Here is a 22,911-nt window from a genome sequence, read left to right on the forward strand (position 1 = left end):
GCGTCCGGGTTAGAGTCCCGCTCCTTGAAAGCGGCAGCTCTACCCTTTAGATCAGTGCGGATGTTGCCTGTAATCCATGGCTTCTGGTTGGGGTATGTACGTACAGTCACTGTGGGGACGATTTCATCGATGCACTTATTGATGAAGCCAGTGCCTGATGTGGTGAACTGCTCAATGCCATCGGAAGAATCCCAGAACATATTCCAGTCTGTGCTAGCAAAGCAGTCCTGTATCTTAGCATCTGCGTCATCTGACCACTTCCTTATTAACCGAGTCACTGGTGCTTCCTGCTTTAGTTTTTGCTTATAAGCAGGAATCAGGAGGATAGAATGATGGTCACATTTGCCAAATGGAGAGCTTTGTACGCGTCTCTGTGTGGAGTAAAGGTGGTCTAGAGTCGTTTTTCCTCTGGTTGCACATTTAACATGCTGGTAGAAATTAGGTAGAACGGATTTAAGTTTCCCTGCATTAATGTCCCCGGCCACTAGGAGCGCTGCCTCTGGATGAGCGTTTTCCTGTTCACTTATGGCCTTATACAGTTCATTGAGTGCGTTCTTAGTGCCAGCATCGGTTTGTGGTGGTAAATAGACAGCTACGAAAAATATAGAAGAGAACTCTCTTGGTAAATAGTGTGGTCTACAGCTTATCATGAGATACTCTACCTCAGGCGAGCAAAACCTTGAGACTTCCTTAATATTAGATTTTGTGCACCAGCTGTTGTTTACAAATATACACCGCCACCCCTTGTCTTACCGGAGTCAGCCGTTCTATCCTGCCGATGTAGCGTATATGCCGCCAGCTGTATGTTATCCATGTCGTCGTTCAGCCACTTTCTCAGTGAAACATAAGATATTACAGTTTTTAATGTCCCGTTGGTAGGATATCCTTGATCGTAGGTCGTCCATTTTGTTTTCCAATGATTGTACGTTGGCTAAATGGACTGATGGAAGATGCAGATTACTCGCTCGCCATCGGATCCTTACAAGGCACCCCGACCTACGTCCACGATATCTCTGTCTTTTTCTTATGCGAATGACAGGGATTTGGGCCTTGTCGGGTGTCTATAGAATATCCTCCGCGTCCGACTCGTTGAAGAAAAAATCTTCGTGCAGTACGAGGTGAGTAATCGCTGTCCTGATATCCAGAAGCTCTTTTTGGTCATAAGAGACGGTGGCAGAAACATTATGTACAGAATAAATTACAAATAACGCGAAGAAACACACATAATAGCACAATTGGTTAGAGGGCTGTAAAACGGCAGCCATCTCCTCCGGCGCCATTCTGTTCTAGTATTATGGATGGGGTTAAATTGTGTGTTATATAGTGTGTGTGTGTGTGTGTGTGTAAATAGCAAACGTGTGCGTGGAGAGTGTGTGTGTTTGCGTATTCATCTTGAAGTCATGTTGTGCTGATAGTTGTAAGAGCCCTGCTCTTGGATAATTGGCTGCATCGACCAATCTTACGTGTCACTGTTACACTCATTTGAAAAACGCACACACACGCACACTTGTATACACACACACACACACACTTTCATGCACGCATAAACAAATACACACACCACACACACACACACACACGTCTATAGCACCTGGTTCCCTGCTGGATTCTCCATATCTGCTCCATCTGGTCGACTGTGGTCCATATGTTATACTAAAGAGCGGATTACATTTACATTTACATTTACATCATTTAGCAGACGCTCTTATCCAGAGCGACTTACAAATTGGTGCATTCAATTTATGATAGCAACTTATTTTCTTTCTTTTTTTTATGGGGTGGTGGGGGAGGGGGGGGGGGGGTGTAGAAGGATGACTTTATACTATTCCAGGTATTCCTTAAAGAGGTAGGGTTTCAAGTGTCTCCAGAAGGTGGTCAGGTGACTCCGCTGTCCTGGCGTCATGGGGGAGCTTGTTCCACCATTGGGGTGCCAGAGCAGCAAATTGCTTTGACTGGGCTGAGCGGGAACACCCCCCTCAAAATAAAGCTCTTTGATTCGCCACTTTCAGCTTTTGATCCAGGTGCTATGAAAAGGAATGGACAATGGCATTCATTCAATCAAGTAATACCTGACATCAAATTAGTAAAAGGTTATATTGAGGAGGGAAGTACAAGTAACTGCCAAAATAAAGGATTAGGGTGTTGGGCCACCACGAGTCAGAACAGCTTCAATGCATCTTGGCACAGATTCTACTAGTGTCTGGAACTCTATTGGAGGGATGTGACACCATTCTTCCACAAGAAATTCCATAATTATGTGTTTTGTTGATGGTGGTGGAAAACACTGTCTCAGGCGCCGCTCCAGAATCTCCCAGAAGTATTCAATTGGGTTGAGAGCTGGTGACTGAGACGGCCATGGCATATGGTTTACATCGTTTTCATGCTAATCAAACCATTCAGTGACCACTCGTGCCCTGTGGATGGGGGCATTGTCATCCTATGGGGGCATAGCCATGGTAGCCAAAATAATGGCCAAAAGAATGGCCTGTGCAGCATTTTTATACATGACCCTAAGCATGATGGGATGTTAATTACTTAATTAACTCAGGAACCACACCTGTTTGGAAGCACCTGCTTTCAATATACTTTGCATTTACTCAAGTGTTTCCATTATTTTGGCAGTTGGTGCTTGCAACGCCAGGGTTGTGAGTTCAATTCCCAAGGGGGACCAGTATGTATGAACTGTAAATGTAAATCTAACACAAGCAGATTAAGATAATTGATCGTTCTTAAAAGACGGGCAGCACTACACATGAGGGTTTGTTTGGTAAAGGTTTGAGTATAGTAAACGTCCTCTCACTGTCAACTGCGTTTATTTTCAGCAAACTTAACAAATATTTGTATGAACATAACAAGATTCAACAACTGAGACATGAACTGAACAAGTTCCACAGACATGTGACTAACAGAAATTGAATAATGTGTCCCTGAACAAACAGTCAGTATCTGGTGTGGCCACCAGCTGCATTAAGTACTGCAGTGCATCTCCTCCTCATGGACTGCACCAGATTTGCCAGTTCTTGCTGTGAGATGTTACCCCACTCTTCCACCAAGGCACCTGCAAGTTCCCGATCATTTCTGGGGGGAATGGCCTTAGCCCTCACCCTCCGATCCAACAGGTCCCAGACATGCTCAATGGGATTGAGATCTGGGCTCTTCGCTGGCCATGGCAGTACACTGACATTCCTGTCTTGCAGGAAATCACGCACAGAACGAGCAGTATGGCTGGTGGCATTGTGATGCTGGAGGGTCATGTCAGGATGAGCCTGCAGGAAGGGTACTACATGAGGCAGGAGGATGTCTTCCCTGTAACGCACAGCGTTGAGATTGCCTGCAATGACAACAAGCTCAGTCCAATGATGCTGTGACACACCACCCCAGACCATGACGGACCCTCCACCTCCAAATCGATCCCGCTCCAGAGTACAGGCCTCGGTGTAACGCTCATTCCTTCGACGATAAACGCGAATCCGACCATCACCCCTGGTGAGACAAAACCGCGACTGCGACTCGTCAGTGAAGAGCACTTTTTGCCAGTCCTGTCTGGTCCAGCGACGGTGGGTTTGTGCCCATAGGCAACGTTGTTGCCAGTGATGTCTGGTGAGGCCCTGCCTTACAACAGGCCTACAAGCCCTCAGTCCAGCCTCTCTCAGCCTATTGCGGACAGTCTGAGCACTGATGGAGGGATTGTGCGTTCCTGGTGTAACTCGGGCAGTTGTTGTTGCCATCCTGTACCTGTCCCGCAGGTGTGATGTTCGGATGTACCGATCCTGTGCAGGTGTTGTTACACGTGGTCTGCCACTGCAAGGACGACCAGCTGTCCGTCCTGTCTCCCTGTAGCGCTGTCTTAGGCATCTCACAGTACGGACATTGCAATTTATGGCCCTGGCCACATCTGCAGTCCTCATGCCTCCTTGCAGCATGCCTAAGGCACGTTCACGTAGATGAGCAGGGACCCTGGGCATCTTTCTTTTGGTGTTTTTCAGAGTCAGTAGAAAGGCCTCTTTAGTGTCCTAAGTTTTCATAACTTTGACCTTAATTGCCTACCATCTGTAAGCTGTTAGTGTCTTAACAACCGTTCCACAGGTGCATGTTCATTAATTGTTTATGGTTCATTGAACAAGCATGGAAAAGTGTTTAAACCCTTTACAATGAAGATCTGTGAAGTTATTTGGATTTTTACGAATTATCTTTGAAAGGCAGGGTCCTGAAAAAAGGGACGTTTCTTTTTTTGCTGAGTTTAGTTGTGTAGTAGTCATATGTGTATGTTGACAGTATGTGTGTGTATGTTGCCAGTATGTGTATGTTGACAGTATGTGTATGTTGACAGTATGTGTATGTTGACAGTATGTGTATGTTGACAGTATGTGTATGTTGACAGTATATGTATGTTGACAGTATATGTATGTTTGTGTGCCATTAATGAATTCCTGTATGTACATGAGCTTGTGAATGTGTGTGTGTACAGTCTGGCATTAGCCTTGGATTAACAGAATAATCGATTTAGTAATTTGTTCCTCCCCCTCCTCCCAGCTGGGCCAACCAAAATATAATGAATACCTCTGGAACTCCAAGGCCTCGAGGGCATCTGGGAAATGTAGTTATTTTTCTGTTATTTAAAATAATCTATATCTCAGCTGACTGGCCATATATACTGTACAAATCACACCAGGCTGCATGGCAGATATACTGTAGATCCCTGTCAGAATAGCCCATTTATATTCATATTACCACATGTCAAACAAGCTATTTCCCATGTTGAGGGACCGGCTTGATGCTTGTTCGGATGCACTATTCTAATTTCCTTTGCTCTCATTATTAGTATGTATCTCATACACTCCACAGTGACTGTGAATGGGCTTAACACTAATGGTCAGAGTTAATTGAGTCGAGTTGGTTTCGTTCATTCAGTTGTTTTCTTGCAACATTAGCGTAGAGCGAGTCAATTGGATTTCCATTCAGAGGAGCGAAGTTTGGGGGACATTAATAACTGAAGGGTCTTTCGTCATGCCGTTAGTTTCTGAACAGCTTGTGTGTTTGTGTTTTCACTCCACAGACAGGATATATCTGACGCAATAACACCATATCTCTCTTCACTGTTTAGTAGTTGTCTCCAAATCAAATCAATGCCCAGTAAAGCTTTTTTCATTCAAAATAATTCAAGCTGCTCAAAAGCCCAAGTCCCAAAGCTAGAAATAGTACAGAAAGATTAGTATCGTTTTCTTCCCACAGAGTGTGATAATAGTTACTGTATTTAAGGTACAGCTCTCAGTTGGAGGTCACTATAGAGTTAGCTAGCTATTTTCAATCCCCTCAGTGAAGGTATAACCTTGATGTACATCCACAGTGCACTTCCCTTGGGTTTAACCCCTACAATGGCAGCAGTGTGTGCGTGTGCGTGTGCGTGTGTGTGTGTGTGTGTGTGTGTGCGTGCGTGTGCGAGAGAAAGACAGAGAGAGATGGGAAGAAAACTACTTCAGAGTGCTGTGTCTCAAAATGGGATCAGCTCTGCACTGATTTCCAACACAGGGCCAAACACACACATACACGTGCGCACGCACACACACACACACACACACACATACAATGAGCTCCAAAAGTACAGTGACCCATATATATTAATTTTTTTGCTCTCTACTCCAGCACTTTGGATTTGAAATGAAACAATGACTATGAGGTTAAAGTGCAGTGTGGCGCTCACTGTACATACACACGAGTTCAGAGAGCATGTGCTTAGGGAGTGAGAGACACTGAATATGCGTTACATTTATGGAAGCCTCTTCCAACATCCCTGACACCGATTTAAATCGTTTGCTATTAATTACTAAGTCTAAATCGTGTTCACCTGTGTCAGCCAGCCACAAGCAGAGGACAGCCAATCAGAACACAGAAACACCAATTGACCCGGACCAATTGACAAGGAATAGCGGTCATGGCTAGAATGGATCCAGCTTTTGTCAAATTAACATCAAAAGTTGAAATGCTTTGCATTTTAGTTAACCCAAATCCTTTTCCTAACCTTAGCCCAATTATCCTAACCTGCTATGTTAATTATCCTAACCTGCTGCGTGAGTTCTCCTAACCTGCTATGAAACGTCAAATCTGACATTAAGTTGACAAAAGCTGGATCCCTTCTAGCCATGACCAGGAATAGAGGAACATAAATTGAGAAAAATGTGATTACATAAATCATACATTGATGTCAGTGCAAAAAGAGTTCACAGCACAGATCTCAAGTTAGAATTTGGGTCTAAATTAATTGTCTAAATTCCAGAGTCACAAGTCCAGAACCCGTATTCATAAAGCCGATCTAGGAACAGTTTTTCCTCTTAGATCATAATGAATACGATGGACGGAGGACCTGATCCTAGATCAGCACTCCTACTCTGAGATGCTTTATTAGTATGGCCTGAGAGTTCCATCATGCAAAGGCTTCTCCTTCCTTAACATTAAATCAGAGTGGGGGGTTAATCAGGAGGAACGGCCCAATAAAATAACACGGCTTGGTCACATCTGGCCTGTATGCCACACGGGGACTGCTCAGACCATTGGGAGAACTCCCAAGCTGTCTGCTTCACATACACACAAATGTTTTACATGTAGGGCAGGGAGAGAGCAGCGTTGTTCAGGCAATAAGACGTATAAATTGCGAGCATACTGGTATGTATAAGTATGTACATATGGAATATGTTGTGGTTACTGGTATAATATGTGCACATTTTTCTTCATGGTCGGTGTTGGCAACGTTCAGTTCTCTGTGTGATCTAATGAAGTAATAGAAGGTTAATAGTGCTCTTCCTATCTCAATGCACAAGCTCGTCTAAAAGGTTATCCCTGAATCCCAAGGATATGGGCTGTTATCAATTATTAGTCTACACTGAAATACCCTTTTATTTGTGCTCGCCAAAGTGGAATACATTGTGGTTAGTGCAGCGAGAGAGAAAGAAAGAGGGAGAAAGAGAGCGTGAGGGAGAGAGGAAGTGCCACCCCAGGGCATGATGTGTAGTGCGTGAGGAACCAACCCGCTGTTGCTGTGCACTATGGCAACACTACATGGTTCCCCGACGATGGTTTTAATTCGAGCTCAGTCATTAAAATTGTAAAAAAAACTGTTTAATGATTAGATTTTGTGGACTGATTTCAAAGGTGGGGATTGTGTGTGTGTGTGTGTGTGTGTTTGTGTGTGTGCGTGAGTGCGTTGCATGTACAATTTGCATTTTCACATGTGAAAATTGCATTCTTACAGCTGTTTTCACGTTGAGCTTAAATTTCACATGTGAAACCATATTTCCACACGTATTACATTGTCACACCCTGGCTCTGGGACTCTATATGTTGAGCCAGGGTGTGTTCTTTCTGTTGTGTTTATTTCTATGTTGGCCAGAGTGACTCCCAATCAGAGGCAACGAGTGTCAGCTGTCGTTGGTTGTCTCTGATTGGGAGCCATATTTAAACTATCTGTTTTCCCTTTGTGTTTGTGGGTTCTTGTTCGGTGTTGGTCATTGTTACCGTGGACTTCACGAGTCGTTTCTTGGTTTGTTGATTGTTGTTTCTATTATCACTAAAGATAATAAAGTTAACCATGTTCGTTCATCACGCTGCGCCTTGGTCTATTCAATACGACGATCGTGACAGAAGAACCCACCATACAAGGACCAAGCAGCGTGTCCAGGAGCAGGCAGCCTGGACGTGGGAGCAGATTTTGGACGGGCAGGGGTCCTGGACCTGGGAGGAAATCCTGGCCAGGATGGATCGCCGGCCATGGAGTGAGACTGTAGAGAGGCGACGGAGAGAGGAGCAACGGCGTGATCAAGGTCGTCGTCGGACGGTCGAGAGGCAACCCCAAATAATTTTTAGGGGGGGGCACAGGGCATGGACGACGGGGCTGACGGAGGCAGAAATGGGGCGTATTCAGAAGGCCACCAGGTTACGGGGGCCACTGGTCAAAGTAGAGCCAGTGGTGTGTGTCCCCAGTACGGTCCGGCCTGTTACGGCCCCTCGCACCAAATGGACGGTGTGCGTCGCCAGCCCGGTCCGGCTTGTCCCTGCTCCACGCACCAAGCCTACGGTGTGCGTCGCCAGCCCGGTCCGGCCTGTCCCTGCTCCACGCACCAAGCCTACGGTGTGCGTCGCCAGCCAGGTCCGGCCTGTCCCTGCTCCACGCACCAAGCCTACGGTGTGCGTCGCCAGCCAGGTCCGGCCTGTCCCTGCTCCACGCACCAAGCCTACGGTGTGCGTCGCCAGCCAGGTCCGGCCTGTCCCTGCTCCACGCACCAAGCCTACGGTGTGCGTCGCCAGCCAGGTCCGGCCTGTCCCTGCTCCACGCACCAAGCCTACGGTGTGCGTCGCCAGCCAGGTCCGGCCTGTCCCTGCTCCACGCACCAAGCCTACGGTGTGCGTCGCCAGCCAGGTCCGGCCTGTCCCTGCTCCACGCACCAAGCCTACGGTGTGCGTCGCCAGCCAGGTCCGGCCTGTCCCTGCTCCACGCACCAAGCCTACGGTGTGCGTCGCCAGCCAGGTCCGGCCTGTCCCTGCTCCACGCACCAAGCCTACGGTGTGCGTCGCCAGCCAGGTCCGGCCTGTCCCTGCTCCACGCACCAAGCCTACGGTGTGCGTCGCCAGCCAGGTCCGGCCTGTCCCTGCTCCACGCACCAAGCCTACGGTGTGCGTCGCCAGCCCGGTCCGGCCTGTCCCTACTCCACGCACCAAGCCAGTGGTGCGAGTCGTCAGCCCGGTCCGGCCTGTTCCTACTCCACGCACCAAGCCAGGGGTGCGCATCGTCAGCCCGGCCCGGCCTGTTCCTGCTACTCGCACTAAGCCAGGGGTGCGAGTCGTCAGCCTGGTAAGGCCCGTTCCTCCTCCACGCACCAAGCCAGGGGTGCGCGTCGTCAGCCTGGTAAGGCCCGTTCCTCCTCCACGCACCAAGGCAGGGGTGCGCGTCGTCAGTCCAGCACAACCCGTGCCTGGGTCACCGGTGCCTGGTAAGGTACCGGTCCACTGCTCCACTACGGAGCTGAAGCTAACCGCTCCTGCTGCGTCCAGTTCCGCTCCAACCAGCGGGGCCAGACTGGACCGGGGCGCTATGGGGGGTTTATTGGAGGGTGGTGGGCAAGGCCGGAGCCAGAACCGCCGCCGAGGAGGAATGCCCACCCAGCCCTCCCCTGTTTTGTTCAAGTTGAGGCGCGGTCGCAGTCCGTGCCTTTAGGGGGGGGTACTGTCACACCCTGGCTCTGGGACTCTATATGTTGAGCCAGGGTGTGTTCTTTCTGTTGTGTTTATTTCTATGTTGGCCAGAGTGACTCCCAATCAGAGGCAACGAGTGTCAGCTGTCGTTGGTTGTCTCTGATTGGGAGCCATATTTAAACTATCTGTTTTCCCTTTGTGTTTGTGGGTTCTTGTTCGGTGTTGGTCATTGTTACCGTGGACTTCACGAGTCGTTTCTTGGTTTGTTGATTGTTGTTTCTATTATCACTAAAGATAATAAAGTTAACCATGTTCGTTCATCACGCTGCGCCTTGGTCTATTCAATACGACGATCGTGACAGAAGAACCCACCATACAAGGACCAAGCAGCGTGTCCAGGAGCAGGCAGCCTGGACGTGGGAGCAGATTTTGGACGGGCAGGGGTCCTGGACCTGGGAGGAAATCCTGGCCAGGATGGATCGCCGGCCATGGAGTGAGACTGTAGAGAGGCGACGGAGAGAGGAGCAACGGCGTGATCAAGGTCGTCGTCGGACGGTCGAGAGGCAACCCCAAATAATTTTTAGGGGGGGGCACAGGGCATGGACGACGGGGCTGACGGAGGCAGAAAAGGGGCGTATTCAGAAGGCCACCAGGTTACGGGGGCCACTGGTCAAAGTAGAGCCAGTGGTGTGTGTCCCCAGTACGGTCCGGCCTGTTACGGCCCCTCGCACCAAATGGACGGTGTGCGTCGCCAGCCCGGTCCGGCTTGTCCCTGCTCCACGCACCAAGCCTACGGTGTGCGTCGCCAGCCAGGTCCGGCCTGTCCCTGCTCCACGCACCAAGCCTACGGTGTGCGTCGCCAGCCCGGTCCGGCCTGTCCCTACTCCACGCACCAAGCCAGTGGTGCGAGTCGTCAGCCCGGTCCGGCCTGTTCCTACTCCACGCACCAAGCCAGGGGTGCGCATCGTCAGCCCGGCCCGGCCTGTTCCTGCTACTCGCACTAAGCCAGGGGTGCGAGTCGTCAGCCTGGTAAGGCCCGTTCCTCCTCCACGCACCAAGCCAGGGGTGCGCGTCGTCAGCCTGGTAAGGCCCGTTCCTCCTCCACGCACCAAGCCAGGGGTGCGCGTCGTCAGTCCAGCACAACCCGTGCCTGGGTCACCGGTGCCTGGTAAGGTACCGGTCCACTGCTCCACTACGGAGCTGAAGCTAACCGCTCCTGCTGCGTCCAGTTCCGCTCCAACCAGCAGGGCCAGACTGGACCGGGGCGCTATGGGGGGTTTATTGGAGGGTGGTGGGCAAGGCCGGAGCCAGAACCGCCGCCGAGGAGGAATGCCCACCCAGCCCTCCCCTGTTTTGTTCAAGTTGAGGCGCGGTCGCAGTCCGTGCCTTTAGGGGGGGGTACTGTCACACCCTGGCTCTGGGACTCTATATGTTGAGCCAGGGTGTGTTCTTTCTGTTGTGTTTATTTCTATGTTGGCCAGAGTGACTCCCAATCAGAGGCAACGAGTGTCAGCTGTCGTTGGTTGTCTCTGATTGGGAGCCATATTTAAACTATCTGTTTTCCCTTTGTGTTTGTGGGTTCTTGTTCGGTGTTGGTCATTGTTACCGTGGACTTCACGAGTCGTTTCTTGGTTTGTTGATTGTTGTTTCTATTATCACTAAAGATAATAAAGTTAACCATGTTCGTTCATCACGCTGCGCCTTGGTCTATTCAATACGACGATCGTGACAGAAGAACCCACCATACAAGGACCAAGCAGCGTGTCCAGGAGCAGGCAGCCTGGACGTGGGAGCAGATTTTGGACGGGCAGGGGTCCTGGACCTGGGAGGAAATCCTGGCCAGGATGGATTGCCGGCCATGGAGTGAGACTGTAGAGAGGCGACGGAGAGAGGAGCAACGGCGTGATCAAGGTCGTCGTCGGACGGTCGAGAGGCAACCCCAAATAATTTTTAGGGGGGGGCACAGGGCATGGACGACGGGGCTGACGGAGGCAGAAAAGGGGCGTATTCAGAAGGCCACCAGGTTACGGGGGCCACTGGTCAAAGTAGAGCCAGTGGTGTGTGTCCCCAGTACGGTCCGGCCTGTTACGGCCCCTCGCACCAAATGGACGGTGTGCGTCGCCAGCCCGGTCCGGCTTGTCCCTGCTCCACGCACCAAGCCTACGGTGTGCGTCGCCAGCCCGGTCCGGCCTGTCCCTGCTCCACGCACCAAGCCTACGGTGTGCGTCGCCAGCCAGGTCCGGCCTGTCCCTGCTCCACGCACCAAGCCTACGGTGTGCGTCGCCAGCCAGGTCCGGCCTGTCCCTGCTCCACGCACCAAGCCTACGGTGTGCGTCGCCAGCCAGGTCCGGCCTGTCCCTGCTCCACGCACCAAGCCTACGGTGTGCGTCGCCAGCCAGGTCCGGCCTGTCCCTGCTCCACGCACCAAGCCTACGGTGTGCGTCGCCAGCCAGGTCCGGCCTGTCCCTGCTCCACGCACCAAGCCTACGGTGTGCGTCGCCAGCCAGGTCCGGCCTGTCCCTGCTCCACGCACCAAGCCTACGGTGTGCGTCGCCAGCCAGGTCCGGCCTGTCCCTGCTCCACGCACCAAGCCTACGGTGTGCGTCGCCAGCCAGGTCCGGCCTGTCCCTGCTCCACGCACCAAGCCTACGGTGTGCGTCGCCAGCCAGGTCCGGCCTGTCCCTGCTCCACGCACCAAGCCTACGGTGTGCGTCGCCAGCCCGGTCCGGCCTGTCCCTACTCCACGCACCAAGCCAGTGGTGCGAGTCGTCAGCCCGGTCCGGCCTGTTCCTACTCCACGCACCAAGCCAGGGGTGCGCATCGTCAGCCCGGCCCGGCCTGTTCCTGCTACTCGCACTAAGCCAGGGGTGCGAGTCGTCAGCCTGGTAAGGCCCGTTCCTCCTCCACGCACCAAGCCAGGGGTGCGCGTCGTCAGCCTGGTAAGGCCCGTTCCTCCTCCACGCACCAAGCCAGGGGTGCGCGTCGTCAGTCCAGCACAACCCGTGCCTGGGTCACCGGTGCCTGGTAAGGTACCGGTCCACTGCTCCACTACGGAGCTGAAGCTAACCGCTCCTGCTGCGTCCAGTTCCGCTCCAACCAGCGGGGCCAGACTGGACCGGGGCGCTATGGGGGGTTTATTGGAGGGTGGTGGGCAAGGCCGGAGCCAGAACCGCCGCCGAGGAGGAATGCCCACCCAGCCCTCCCCTGTTTTGTTCAAGTTGAGGCGCGGTCGCAGTCCGTGCCTTTAGGGGGGGGTACTGTCACACCCTGGCTCTGGGACTCTATATGTTGAGCCAGGGTGTGTTCTTTCTGTTGTGTTTATTTCTATGTTGGCCAGAGTGACTCCCAATCAGAGGCAACGAGTGTCAGCTGTCGTTGGTTGTCTCTGATTGGGAGCCATATTTAAACTATCTGTTTTCCCTTTGTGTTTGTGGGTTCTTGTTCCGTGTTGGTCATTGTTACCGTGGACTTCACGAGTCGTTTCTTGTTTTGTTGATTGTTGTTTCTATTATCACTAAAGATAATAAAGTTAACCATGTTCGTTCATCACGCTGCGCCTTGGTCTATTCAATACGACGATCGTGACATACATTTAGAGTTCACATGTTAACGTCACATTTTTACATGTGAGGAGAATAACATGTTTTCACCTCATGTGAATTGCAGTTTCACGTGAAATTTGCCATTACACATGTTACAAACTTTCACATTGGATATTGAGTTTCACATATGAAAATCTCACTTTCACATGTAAAAATCACATTTGCAGTTTCATATGTGATAGTCACTGCCTGTAAAAGGGGCAATCCTTAGATGCTACATCCATTTTTGGACTTATAAATTAATTATATGAACCCAATGATTTTTGAAGAATATAATGTATAAATGAGCTTAGTTCAACTGTCGTACCCCATCAGAACCCAAAATATACTGAACTAAAATATGAACGCAACATGTAAAGTGTTGGTCCAATATTTCATGAGCTGAAATAAAATACACTATACAGCATATACAAAAGTATGTGGACACCCCTTCAAATTAGTGGATTCGGCTATTATTCTTTTTACTGAAGAGCTCAGTGACTTCCAAACTGCCCCTGGAAGCAACGTCAGCACAAGAACTGTTCAGCAGGAGCTTCATGAAATGGGTTTCCATGGCCGAGCAGCCGCACACAAGCCTAAATTCACCATACGCAATGCGAAGTGTCGGCTGGAGTGGTGTAAAGCTTGCCGCCATTGGACTCTGGAGCAGTGGAAATGCGTCCTCTGGAGTGATGAATCACGCTTCACCATCTGGCAGTCCGACGGACGAATCTGGGGTTTGCGGATGCCAGGAGAACGCTACCTGCCCCAATGCATAGTGCCAACTGTAAGTTTGGTGGAGGAGGAGTCTGGTTTTTCATGGTTCGGGCTAGGCCAATTAGTTCCAATGAAGGGAAATCTTAACGCTACAGCATACAATGACATTCTAGACAGTTCTGTGCTTCCAACTTTGTGGCAACAGTTTGGGGAAGGCCCTTTCCTGTTTCACTATGACAATGCCCCGTGTGCAAAGCGAGGTCCATAAAGAAATGTTTTGTCGAGATCGGTGTGGAAGAACTTGACTGGCCTGCACAGAGCCCTGACCTCAACCCCATCAAACACCTTTGGGATGAATTGGAACGCCGACTGAGAGCCAGGCCTAATCGCCCAACATCAGTTATTGACCTCACTAATGCTCTTGTGGCTGAATGGAAGCAAGTCCCCGCAGCAATGTTCCATCATCTAGTGGAAAGCCTTCCCAGAAGAGTGGAGGATGTTATGGCAGCAAAGGGGGGGACCAACTCCATATTAATGCCCATGATTTTGGAACGAGATGTTCGACGAGCAGGTGTCCACATACTTTTGGGAATGTAGTGTACCCCCGAAATTCTCCATACGCACAAAAAGCTTATTTCTCTCAAATGTTGTGCACAAATCTGTTTACATTCCTGTTAGTGAGCATTTCTCCTTTGCCAAGATAATCCATCCACCTGACAGGTGTGGCATATCAAGAAGCTGATTAAACAGCATGATCATAACACAGGTGCACCTTGTGCTGGGGACAATAAAAGGCCACTCTAAAATGTGGTTTTGTCACACAGCACAATCCCACAGATGTCTCAAGTTTATAGGGAGCCTGCAATTGGCATGGTGACTGTAGGAATGTCTACCAGAGCTGTTGCCAGATAATTTAATGTTAATTTCTTTACCATAAGCTGCCTCCAACATCGTTTTAGAGAATTTGGCAGTATGTCAAACCGGTCTCACAACCGCAGACCAAGTGTAACCATGCCACCCCAGGACCTCCACATCTGGCTTCTTCACCTGCGGGATCGTCTGAGACCAGCCACCCGGACAGCTGATGAAACTGTGGGTTTGCACAACCAATGGATTTCTACACAAACTGTCAGAAACCGTCTCAGGGAAGCTCATCTGCGTGCTCGTTGTCCTCACCAGGGTCTTGACCTGACTGCAGTTCGGCATCGTAACCGACTTCAATGGGCAAATGCTCACTGTCGATGGAGAAGTGTGCTCTTCACAGTGGAGGCTCCTCAGAGGAGGAATGGGAGGACCATCCTCCTCAGTGAATTTCATAAAAATTTAAATATTGAAACATTAACAAGGTTATCCTTTTTAGATAAAACTATACTAAATATATTCACGTCACCAGATAACTGATTAAAACACACTGTTTTACAATGAAGGTCTACAGTAGCCTCAACAATACTCTGTAGGGTAGCACCATGGTGTAGCCGGAGTACAGCTAGCTTCCGTCCTCCTCTGGGTACATCGTCTTCAATACAAAACCTAGGAGGCTCATGGTTCTCACCCCCTTCTATAGACTTACACAGTAATTATAACTTCCGGAGGATGTCCTCCAACCTATCAGAGCTCTTGCAGCATGAACTGACATGTCCACCCAATCAAAGGATCTGGGAATTAATCTAGTACTGAAAGCATAAACTACAGCTAGCTAGCACTGCAGAGCATAAAATGTGGTGAGTATTTTACTCAAAGAGAGAGAAAGACAATAGTTAAACAGTTTTAAACAAATACATTTCTTAAAAAATGTCAAAGCAAGAGAGAGAGAGAGATATTGTATTTTTTTCACTTTCACTTACTTAGCTAGTGAATGCAGCTCAAACAGAGAGGGATGATATGTTAGCTAGCAGGCTATGGCTATCCAACACTGGAACTCTTCCAAGTCAAGGTAAGCTTTTGGTTTTACTAATTTATTGCCACCGGGGGCCCGCCGGTGTGACTGCTAAACTGCTTACTGACTGTACACTGTACTGCATGATTGTAGTGGGTTTACTAATGTGTTAGTTCTATTAGCTATGTTGACTATGACGTTACTTTAGCTAGTATGGTGATAACAATGTAGGCAGTTTGTAGCGGTTAGCGGTTATGATATGGTTCGGCTTGGAAAGGTTTTCTCACCTGGTCACAGACAGCTGCTGTGTTGTGCATTGAAGTCCACAAGCGAAGGGAAAAGGTGAAAGGAGGAGAGCACGTAGATGCAAGGAGGAATACAACGTGGCTGCTATGAAAGTGAACTGTGTTTACGTGTGATCAGGGGTGTATTCATTCCGACGATTCTGTTGAAAAACGTTTCTTAAACGGAAACAAACAGTGTGATATGGGGATAAACATACCTGCATTTGTCCAATAGAAACTCTTGTTTGCAACTCTTGGACTAATGATTACACCCTAGATCAGCTAGATGAAGGCAAGAGTGTGCAAGGCAGTATGTGTCACTGTCTGTCCATGTGTCACTGTCTGTCACCTCAAATTTTTCACTCGACCTGTGTGCACCTACGTTGTAAACGTTCATTCATAGGCTAGGTTGTAGCAACCTCATGATGGGTATAGGGAAAATTAAAGTATCATGTAGTAGCCTAAACCTATCGATGTTACATTGAACTGGGTAAATGGAATATGAATGACAGTCATCCAATTTGCTGTAATAGAAATAAGGCCATGCTCATAAGATAATCGTCCTCCCTCATTAGAATCCCAGTGTCAACTGTACCGGGCAGATGGTTTCGTGTGGGGGCGAACGGTTTGCTGATGTCCACGTTGTGAACAGAGTGCCCCATGGTGGCGGTGTTGTTATGGTATGGGCAGGCATAAGCAACAGACAACGAACACAATTGCATTTTATCGATGACAATTTGAATGCACAGAGATACTGTGACGAGATCCTGAGGCCCATTGTCGTGCCATTCATCCGCCGCCACAAACCTGTACGACAGCGTGTTCCAGTTCCCGCCAATATCCAGAAACTTTGCACAGGCATTGAAGAGGAGTCGGACGACATTCCACAGCCATAATCAACAGCCTGATCAACTCTATGCAAAGGAGATGTGTCACACTGCATGAGGCAGATGGTGGTCACACCAGATACTGACTGGTTTTCTGATCCATGCCCCTACCTTTTTTTAAAGGTATCTGTATTCCCAGTCATGTGAAATCCGTAGATTAGAGGCTCATTTATTTATTTCAGTTGACTGATTTCCTTATATGAACTGTAACTCAGTAAAATCTTAGAAATTGTTGCATGTTGCGTTTATATTTTTGCTCAGTGTATAAGCTTGTTTTACTCCAATGTTTGTAAACAAAGTAAATGTAAACAACCGCTGTATAGCCTTAAAACATGGTTAAAACTATCATTTTGATTTAATGTATTTTCCATAGCGTAATCTATGGATTTGAGAGTAGTTGCATTTCTCCAACCCCATTCCTCAGCATTTTACTGAAACTGTGGTGGGGAGTCACTTTGTTAATGTTTCAATTAAGAATTGCGGCTTTAAACACCTTTAATAGAGTAGTAGTGGTGTTATATGGTGCAATCCTCTAGTGAGGGATTTACTTTTGTGCCATCAAGCAAAACTTCTGAATTCGAGAACAAAATTCGAAGTATTGCAAACAAAAAGACTGATATTGAAAGCAAAATGTAATCCCAGAAATATTGATAGTAAAACACATGAAAAATACGTGAAGAATTAACATGTGAAACTTCACACGTGTCCGAAAACCACGTGTCTGTCTCGTGAACATTTCAACAACCAACATTAAATAATAATTCACGTGAAATTTTTTACGGGTTTGTTCACACGTGTCTGAAAAGCACAGGTTTCTTTCACGTGATTTTTTCATGTGTTTATTTGTAAGGGTGCTGTGTGTGTGGACGTGCCTAGAAGAGAGCAGCGGTGGACGAGGGACTGTTCTCCCTGTTATGTGATGGATGAACAGTTGTAAGTCCTGCTCCAGAAAAAGAGGACATATGCCCATAAGACACAGTGTTATGAATAAATGACCAGGGAGGTACATTATGTGGACACCGGCTTGTCGAACATCTCATTCCAAACATCATGGGCATTAATATGGAGTTGGTCCCCCCTTTGCTGCTATAACAGTCTCCACTCTTTTGGGAAGGCTTTCCACTAGATGTTGGAACATTGCTGCGGTTACTTGCTTCCATTCAGCCACAAGAGCATTAGTGGGGTCGGCACTGATGTTGGGCGATTAGGCCTGGCTCGCAGTAGGCGTTCCAATTCATCCCAAAGGTGTTTGATGGGGTTGAGGTTCTTCCACACCGATCTTGACAAACCATTTCTGTATGGACCTCGCTTTGTGCATGGGGGCATTGTCATGCTAAAACAGGAAAGGGCCTTCCTCAAACTGTTGCCACAAAGTTGGAAGCACAGAATCGTCTAGAATGTCATTGTATGCTGTAGTATTAAGATTTCCCTTCACTGGAACTAAGGGGCCTAGCCCGAACCATGAAAAACAGCCACAGACCATTATTCCACAGACTATTTTTACGTGCTACGCTCTTCAGCACTTGGCGGTCCCGTTCTGTGAGCTTGTGTGGCCTACCACTTCGCGGCTGAGCCGTTGTTGCTCCTAGACGTTTCCACTTCACAATAACAGCACTTACAGTTGACCAGGGCAGCTCTAGCCGGGCAGAAATTTGACGAACTGACTTGTTGGAAAGGTGGCATCCTATGACGGTGCCACGTTGAAAGTCACTGAGCTCTTCAGTATGGGACATTCTACTGCCAATGTTTGTCTATTTTTTTTTTTTTTTACCTTTATTTAACTAGACAAGTCAGTTAAGAACAAATTCTTATTTACAATGACGGCCTACACCAGCCAAACCCGGACGACGCTGGGCCAATTGTGCGCCGTCTATGGAGATTGCATGGCTGTGTGCTCAATTGTATACACCTGTCAGCAACGGGTGTGGCTGAAATAGCCGAATGCACTAATTTGAAGGGGTGTCCAATCAATCAATCAATCAAATGTATTTATAAAGCCCTTTTTACATCAGCAGATGTCACAAAGTGCTATACAGAAACCCAGCCTAAAACCCCAAACAGCAAGCAATTCAGTCCACATACCTTTGGCCATATATATAGTGTATATGAGGTTGGAGAGAGACAGAGGGGGGGAATAGTAATGATAAATATGAATCATTATCACGTTCTTCTTTATATTAGACTCCCTAAATCTCCTTCTCTCTTCTTTTTCTCTCTAATTTTCCCTCTCTTTTCAGTTCTTCGCCACATTTTCTTTCTCCTTTCTGACTGTCCTTTCTATGCCAGTCATTTCTTCATCCTCCCTCTCTCTCCTACTCCTTTTGAGGCTTTATTTCACTCTGGCATTCTCCCTTCATCCCTCCCTCCCTTCTTCTCTCTCTCTTCTTCATTATCAATAATTCATAAAGCGCTCTGCCCCCTCTTCTCCTCGGCTGTGTGTGTGTGTGTGTTTGTGACAGTGGTGGATCAAAGCACCTTCTACATTCACAGCGTAGATCAGCGCTCATTGGGCTTTGCCACTGACAGAAAACAACCTGTCCCCCTGCTCCTCTTAAAAAGTAGATAGAAATGAAGTGATCCGTTTACTTTCCTTTTCCCTCCTGTTGTATACTGCAGATGAACGGCACTACTGTCTGGAGACACTTGTTTTTTATATTGGTTTTGAAGCCGATACTGTGTATCATGTATGTGTATATCTGTATCTGTATGTATAAGCCATAGTTTAGGCCTGTTCCTAGTGCAATCAACATACATAGCGCAGAGAGAATATTGTATTTTATTTGACCTTTTTTCATGTAACATACTACATCAGATTGTATGTTATATGGTGGTGTACGATATTACGCGACTTCTGTCTGTCTTCGCTTGTATCATTGCAAGTAATATTTACAGTGTTAGTCAGAGTTCGCTTGTTGCAAGCTACATTGGAAGAAGACACTGATACAGTATTAATGAGGCGCTCCACAAACAGTGCAAGTGCAGCATTGTATCTCTGAGCGGACAACGCTAGAACTTACAGTGGCAGTGCAATGGCAGTGTGGTCTTTCAACCTCATTATAGATGACTGTGTGGTGTGGTAGTCGACAGACGCGCGCACCTCTTTAGCCAGGGTCTTTTCACTGGGCGCAGCTGCAGTGTCAGTGTTCCTCACTGACTCCACTAGGCCTTTGCTGAAGATGAATACGATTGTTAGCACTCCATTTTCTCTTTCTTTCTTTTCTCTCTCCCTATTTTTCTCACTCCCGACCTCCCTCTTTCTTTGGCTCAGCCTTGGTCGAGTGCAAGAGAAAGACAAAGAGGGATGCTTGCGAAGCAGTTCCAATGGCAATGAGGGTTGATTTACGATGTGAAATTGAGAAATGATATACTTTTTTTCTCCTTCCCTTTCTTTCTCTCCATCACTTTCCTCTTTCTTGCTCCATATCCCCTCCTTTTGTCCCCTGTCCTTACTCCCAAAACCTGTTTTCCTAAATCTCACCTATCCTATCCTACCTATAAATCAAATCAAATCAAAATCTAATTTGATTTGTCACATGCGCCAAATACAACAGGTGTAGACCTTACAGTGAAATGCTGTTTAATGCTGAGCTGTAGTCAATGAATAGCATTATCACATAGGTGTTCCTTTTGTCCAAGTGTGAAAGGGCAGTGTGGAACACAATAGAGATTGCATCATCTGTGGATCTGTTCGGGCGGTATGTAAATTGGAGTGGGTCTAGGGTTTCTGGGATAATGGTGTTGATGTGAGCCATGACCAGCCTTTCAAAGCACTTCATGGCTACCGACGTGAGTACAGATTTGAGTGCTACGGGTCGGTAGTCGTTTAGGCAGGTTACTTTAGTGTTCTTGGGCACAGGGACTATGGTGGTCTGCTTGAAACATGTTGATAATACAGACAGACAGGGAGAGGTTGAAAATGTCAGTGAAGACACTTGCCAGTTGGTCAGCGCATGCTCGGAGTACATGTCCTGGTAATCCGTCTGGCCCTGTGAATGTTGATCTATTTAAAGGTCTTACTGACATCGGCTACGGAGAGCGTGATCACACAGTCGTCCGGAACAGCTGATGCTCTCATGCATGTTTCAGTGTTACTTGCCTCGAAGCGAGCATAGAAGTAATTTAGCTCGTCTGGTAGGCTCGTGTCACTGGGCATCTCGCGGCTGGGTTTCCCTTTGTAGTCTGTAATAGTTTGTAAGCCCTGCCACATCCAACGAGCGTCGGAGCCGGTGTAGTATGATTCGATTTTAGTCCTGTATTGACGCTTTGCCTGTTTGATGGTTCGTCGGAGAGCATAGTGGTATTTCTTATAAGCTTCCGGGTTAGAGTCCCGCTCCTTGAAAGCGGCAGCTCTACCCTTTAGCTCAGTGCGGATGTTGCCTGTAATCCATGGCTCCTGGTTGGGTATGTACGTACAGTCACTGTGGGGACGACGTCATCGATGCACTTATTGATGAGGCCAGTAACTGATGTGGTGAACTCCTCAATGCCATCGGAAGAATCCCGGAACATATTCCAGTCTGTGCTAGCAAAACAGTCCTATAGCTTAGCATCTGCTTCATCTGACCACTTTTTTATTGACCGAGTCACTGGTGCTTCCTGCTTTAGTTTTTGCTTGTAAGCAGGAATCAGGAGGATTGAATTATGGTCAGATTTGCCAAATGGAGGGCGAGGGAGAGCTTTGTATGCGTCTCTGTGTGTGGAGTAAAGGTGGTCTAGAGTTTTTCCCTCTGGTTGAACATTTAACATGCTGGTAGAAATGAGGTAAAACAGATTTAAGTTCCCTGCATTAAAGTCCCCAGACACTAGGAGCGCCGCCTCTGGATGAGCGTTTTCCTGTTTGCTTATGGCCGTATACAGTTCATTGAGTGTGTTCTTAGTGCCAGCATCGGTTTGTGGTGGTAAATAGACAGCTACGAAGAATATAGATGAAAACTTTCTTGGTAGATAGTGTGGTCTACAGCTTATCATGAGATACTCTACCTTAGGCGAGCAAAACATCGAGACTTCCTTAGATATCTTTCACCAGCTGTTGTTTACAAATATACATAGACCGCCACCCTTTGTCTTACCAGAGGCTGCCGTTCTATCCTGCCATGACTCGGTGAAACATAAGATATTACAGTTTTTAATGTCCCGTTGGTAGGATATTCCTGCCTGTAATTCGTCCACTTTATTATCAAGCGATTGTAAATTGGCCAATAGTATCGATGGCAAAGGCAGATTAGCCACTCGTCACCGGCTCCTTACCAGGTACCTCGATCTCCTTCCGCGATATCTTATTTTCTATCTACTGTGAATGACGGGGATGAGGGCCCTGTCGGGTGTCTGGAGCAAAGCCCTCTCGTCCGACTCATTAAAGAAAAATTATTCGTCCAGTTCAAGGTGAGAAATCGCTGTTCTGATGTCCAGAAGCTCTTTTCGGTCATAAGAGACAGTAGCAGCAACATTATGTACAAAATAAGTTACAAACAATGCAAAAAAACACACAAAATAGCACGGTTGGTTAAGAGTCCATAAAACGGCAGCCATCCCCTCCGGCGCCAACTTTACCATATAGTACTATAGTACCCCTAACAAAACAACACTGTTCCCATTTGTTCACCCCCATATATTAAACCCCCAAACCATCCCCCCTCAATCTACCTCTCCACCCCTCCCTCATGACACTTCCCATACAACCCCCTCCACCCCAAACTGTACACTTCATCCTGTCTCAAGCGAGTACGCTAAAACATACAGTGGCAGTGTGGTCTTTCAACCTGATTTATAGATGACTCTGTGGTGTGGTAGTCGACGCGCACCTCTTATAGCTAGGGCTCACTTCCTCTCTCTCCCCCTCCTCTCTCTCCCCCTCCTCTCTCTCTCTCATAGCCGTGTGTTTGATCCTGGGCTGTATGATCTTTCCGGACGGCTGGGACTCTGAGGTGGTGCGCGACATGTGTGGCGAGGAGACGGGGAAGTACACACTGGGGAACTGCTCGGTGCGCTGGGCCTACATGCTGGCCATCGTTGGCATCATGGACGCCCTCATCCTCTCCTTCTTGGCCTTCGTGCTGGGCAACCGGCAGAACGACTTCCAGCTGGAGGAGCAGCTTAAAGCAGAACAGAAAGGTGAGGCGCTAATGACGCTAGGCTAGACTGATGGCTAGGCTAATGCTAATCTATGCTATCGGCATTTGTTTTATTATGCGCCAAAAGTCCCATTTTTTTACCACATCTTACCAGCAGGACTGTAAAATAAAGCATTGCCCATTTAACAGATGGGCTAGGTTATTGAGACACCAGTGGCTAATGCTAATTGTTGTCATATATCAAGCAATGCATTTGGTTTACAAAATGCTATGCAGCTACACTATCGGTCAAAAGTTTTAGAACACCTACTC

At 48.1% G+C, this 22,911-nt stretch overlaps 1 protein-coding gene across 1 annotated transcript in view; it reads left to right on the forward strand.

Moving 5' to 3' along the window:
• The window catches only part of LOC311138877 (LHFPL tetraspan subfamily member 3 protein-like), a gene marked incomplete at both ends in the record, with an annotated part of 80,538 nt that overhangs the window by 29,599 nt on the left and 28,028 nt on the right, over positions 1-22,911 (forward strand). The window contains one exon of the mRNA XM_084173670.1: positions 22,400-22,639. Within this exon, the coding sequence (XP_084029796.1) occupies positions 22,400-22,639 (240 nt within the window). The remainder of the gene's footprint in view (positions 1-22,399; positions 22,640-22,911) is intronic.

The sequence above is a fragment of the Coregonus lavaretus genome (assembly GCF_964263955.1).
Source record: "Coregonus lavaretus genome assembly, chromosome: 12".
Lineage (NCBI taxonomy): Eukaryota > Metazoa > Chordata > Actinopteri > Salmoniformes > Salmonidae > Coregonus > Coregonus lavaretus.